At 33.0% G+C, this 4,966-nt stretch overlaps 1 protein-coding gene across 1 annotated transcript in view; it reads left to right on the forward strand.

The window, feature by feature from the left end:
• The first annotated feature begins 610 nt into the window (after window positions 1-610).
• LOC110320204 (solute carrier family 7 member 13-like) overlaps window positions 611-4,966 on the forward strand; it is a 12,040-nt gene continuing 7,684 nt past the window's right edge. Inside the window, exon 1 of the mRNA XM_021196117.1 lies at window positions 611-1,277. Coding sequence (XP_021051776.1) covers window positions 611-1,277 — 667 coding nt within the window. The remainder of the gene's footprint in view (window positions 1,278-4,966) is intronic.

The following is a 4,966-nucleotide window of genomic DNA, read 5'->3' on the forward strand; positions in this document are numbered from 1 at the left end:
TTAGGCAGCAATATGTACAAGGTTTATTAATAAAACTTCATTTGGCAAATGTTACATACTTTAAGTTTCATTCTATTCACTTATGTGGAAACACTACATACGTATACTTTGAAGATATAAAACATCATGTATCTTCAAAGAAACAAATGTGAGATTCTCATCTTGATTCAATGAAACTCAAAGTTTAAAATTTTCTGGTTAAACTTAAAATCAGTTCTTGGTATAAATCTCCAAATGATTACCTAATAGTTAAATAATGACTCTCTTGCACTGCTAGAGATGAATAATTTTACACAGAAATTTAAAGTACTAAGCTCCTAATTCCTAGTTGCTAACTTGGTCAGCAATATATTTTATTTTTGAAAAACAAAATGTAATATAAGAAACACTTTAACATTGTCCTTAAGGTGTGATTAGAATTCCTTGGGAAAAAAAACTGATCAGTTAATAATTCATTACAGCAACTTCAAGTTAGATAATTAGACATATATAAGAATGATATTTTGAACAAGAGAACATAGGCAAGCATAATTGGATTGTAAAGGTCAAAATTTAGAAACATATAATTTTGTAAATTTTTTTAGGACAAACATTAGAAAAAGGCAAAACCATGCATCTCTTAAGAGCAATAGGATTCTTCCACNTAAACATGCTCTTACTTGGAAACATAATAGGGGCAGGGATTTTTGTGTCTCCTAAAGGAGTATTAAAATGCTCCTCACTGAACATCCCTATTTCTCTCAGTATCTGGGCAGGCTGTGGCCTGCTGGCCATTATGAGTGTTCTCTCTTTGACAGAGCTGGCAACCACNTTTCCTGTGAGTGCAGCATCTTATTATTTCCTGAAGANATCTCTTGNACCCTCTGCTGCTTTCCTCAGTTTTTGGATTAAAATTTTTTCTCATTGTCTAGGCCTGGGTTTTCAAACTTTACTAATAGCTAGTTATCTAATTCAACCTCTCTATCCTGGGTGCCCAGCTCCAGAGCTCCCCATTAAATGCCTGGCTTTGGCTATTTTGTGGTCATTTGGATTTCTCAGTGCTAGAAGAATGAAAACAGTGGCTTGGCTTCAGACCATCAGCAGTATGATGAAGATGGGTATTCTTTGTCTCATTTCTCTAACGGGGCTTGTGCTGTTAGTGGTTGGCAGAAAGGAGAATGTGTCCAGGTTTGAGAATGCTTTGGACGCTGAACTTCCTAGTGCATCACAGGTTGTAGAAGCCATTCTCCAAGGATGTTTTGCATACAAAGGATCATCAGTCCTGATCAACATAGCAGGTACATCTACTAATATTTTTTAAATGGCAGTATGTATAAACATATTTCCAGAGATTATGGTGAAAAATAAATCTGATTGTAATTTTTTCTAAAAATATTTCACATGTTCCATTGTATAAGGTCATTATTAAACCAACACTTACAATTAGTCAAATAGACTATATAGAATTCAGTAGCTTCATTAAACTTTTATTTCTAATATAATACCTAGGAAATATTTCAAAAAAGACTGTATTCTCAGATTTATTGCAGTAGTTCTTTGAGTTTTGAGGCACTTTCAGTTAAGGAATAATTTGATAGTAAATGAGTTAACATACCTAATTAAAATGTGTTGCATGTGTTTAATTTGAGGGACATTCTAGCACAATCCCCTATACACAGTTACGTACACAGAAGTAACCAGTGACAATTTGATTTATTTACACTATCAGTGAACTTATATGTTGGGAATTTCATGCCTTTATGTATTCCCAGGAGCAGTAAAATGCTTCCTCATTTGTATTTTACTGTTTTATATTGGATTCGATTTTGTTTATGTGTAGGTGAATAAGACATTCATTTTACTGCTGCACATAACATTTTCATTCTGTTAGAATGTTTTCCAATTAGAAAGAGCAATGTGGTGACCAGATGTATTTGTGCATGCCCTGGACTTTCTCTGGAACACTGTTGACCTGCTTTGATATAGAACCAAAAGAATTTGCTTGAACCTTCAGGGTTAGCTCACTAGAGGGTTTTTTTAGTTTTGTTTGTTTGCTTGGTTTTGTTTTGTATAGTATTCATGTTGTGTGTCCTTAATTTAATTTTTCTTTATTTTTAATTAAAATTTGTAATTACACCCTTGTCCCTCCTTCCCCAAGGATGAGCCCCCACACTGGTTATCCCATACCAAGAGAGTGTCAGGCCCCAAGACACATGCATATAAGCAACACCAAATGGTCTCAGCAAGTTTTATTTATATTTGTTATTGGCTTCTGTTCTATACTACAACATAAAAGCATGTGTCTTAATGCTGCTGTTTACTTAAATATTTACAACTATGCGTGTCATAATAGCTTGCTGTTCTTCAAGATATTTTGTGGGGATTTTTCATTCTCTCTTTCATACTAGTCCTTGTGGTTAACCTGTCAATTACTCTAGCATAACTATTTGGCTCAATAATTCAGCTTTTCTTAAAAATTACTGTTTCTGCATTCTCAAATTTACTGAATTTTAACTTTCACTAATATAATCTTGGCTTTACTTGCTCCTCATTGTTTTCTTCCATAGAGACTGTGCTATTATCTTTAAGGCTATTAATTATATTGACTGACTTTCCTTATGGACTAATTATACTTCATCTGGATTATTGTGCCTGTTGTGAGCTCTAGGAGATCAATCAATCATCATTCACTAAGGGCATGCAATTGAAAGCCTATAGTGTAGATGTCTAATATTATTCTAGAGAATCAAGACACTTACTTTACTACATGGCTGCGAGCTTTTCATTTTTTCATCATTAAAATAAAAATATTTCAAAGATTATATACCATCTTCTAGGGTTAGCTGTTAGTTTATCTTTCCTGCCAGTGTTCTGAATAATGGACTTGGCATACTGTTCAATGAAAGCTCTCGTGGGTTGTAGGAATTCTGCTTTAGGGATTGGCTGAGTTAGGAACACAGTGGATCCTTACCAACTGGGAACCTCCTCTGTAACTCCTGCCTGAAAAGAAACCTAGAAACATATTGACAATTTCAGGCACAATATGGAATCAAGACAAGATCAAATGGGTTCTTTTCAAGAACATAGAACCTCACTGACCAAGACTTGGAAGTGTGTTGTCCATATTCTAGTATTTTTAGGACTTGTATGTCTGTGGTTTTTTCTCTCCTTTTGAAACAAAAAGGGGAAACTGAACTGAAAATATTCTGAGCTACAGCTTTGATGTCACTTCAGGTTGTATCTTTTTATCAATATTTTTATATTTCACTAAAGATCCTCCTTTTAATTTATAAACAATTCACATATTTTTAATATTTGACTATGGAGAATATTAAATAGGCATTTCATATATTCTAGGGGAAATAAAGAAAAAAGATAGTATGTTAATTAATAAATGAAGTTAAATAAAAAAGTATATTATGCAATGATTACTATTATCCAATAGTGGTAAGAACAAAACAAGACATAAAAATCACGGATGAGGGGATGCATATATACATATGTGTGTGTTTGTGCATATATACACAATGTATTCATTCTTCTTACTCTTCTAACATTTTCTGAAGGTTAACTTCTCTTCAGTTTTCAAGTAGTCAGAATTTAATTCAGAATCCCCCACAGCCCCCTTAGCCCCAACCCAGCACACACTATAAACTGCTCAGATATTTTTCTTTACTTTATAATTTTACACTTCACACATTCTTTCCTACTATCAAACCCTCCCATATACCCAATATCCTTCAAACTCGTGGCCTCTTTTCCATTAATTGTTATTTCAAGCATATATGTATATACATATATGTTCCTTAATATTACCTGTTGAGCCATATACTGTTACATGAAGGTATGTTTTCATGACTGACCATTTGGCACCAATTAGTGTGTTCTTCCCTGAGGAAGACCACCTCCCTAGCTCTCCCCATTCCTCAGTTACCTATAGTTTTTGTATAGGGTTAAAGCTTGTGGGCTTTTTTCCAGTGCATTTTGGTATGTCCATTGCCATCATCCTTGTTCAGCTCATGGTTGAGTGGTCATGTTAGTGAGACTTTGTAGATTTAGTATCTGATATGACTTGGAAAAAAATTTCACAACAAATTTTCTTTTCCTCTGGCTCTTATAGTCTGCCTTCTCTTCTGCAAAGTTCCTAGATCCTTGGGTGTGCAAATGTTTTATGATCGTATCAGTTGGGACTGAGTTTCACAACTCTGAATTTTGATTGGCTGTGGTTTTCTGTCAAGAGAAGTTTTCTTGATAACCAGTGAAGAATAAATAAATTTAAACTCTACAGATATATTTTATTCACTTCAGATGTTTATTTTTGAAGAAATAAAATTTCAAATTCATATAAATTCTTCTGATATATACATATATATAATTATACATATAATTATATATATATATATATATATATATATATATATATATATATATATATATTTTCCTCGTGATATATTATACTCTTTAATATTTGACATAACTTCATATGAGCTCTTTAATTTTATCTTTCTTTTAGGGAAAAGAATATGTATATAGCAGCATATATTTTATTGAGTTTTGCTTTTTCTTTTTTTCTCTTGATACTATAAGATATTGGCAACCCAATAATATAATAATGAATATTTTCATAATGATTTGGATCTCTGTTACATCACACAGCATGACTTAATTGTAGCTCTCTCCATTTACCTAAAAATCTCGGAATTTCATTTTTTAACAGGTATGTAACTTTCCATTGTTTTAGTATACCACAATTTCATTATCCATTCATCATTGGATGGATATCTAGGATATTTTCAATTTCTGGCTATTATGAGTAGAACAATAATAAATATGATTGAGCATGGGTCTCTTTAGGAGGATGTAGAGTCTTTGGTAATATGCCTATGTTGTTATTAGTTTTATTTTTCTTGGCTGTTCTAACTGGTGGGATACAGAGACTCAAAGTAGTTTGTGGAGCGCCGCCTCACATAGCCGGCCTCACATAGCC

This window comes from Mus pahari, chromosome 4 (genome assembly GCF_900095145.1).
Source record: "Mus pahari chromosome 4, PAHARI_EIJ_v1.1, whole genome shotgun sequence".
Lineage (NCBI taxonomy): Eukaryota > Metazoa > Chordata > Mammalia > Rodentia > Muridae > Mus > Mus pahari.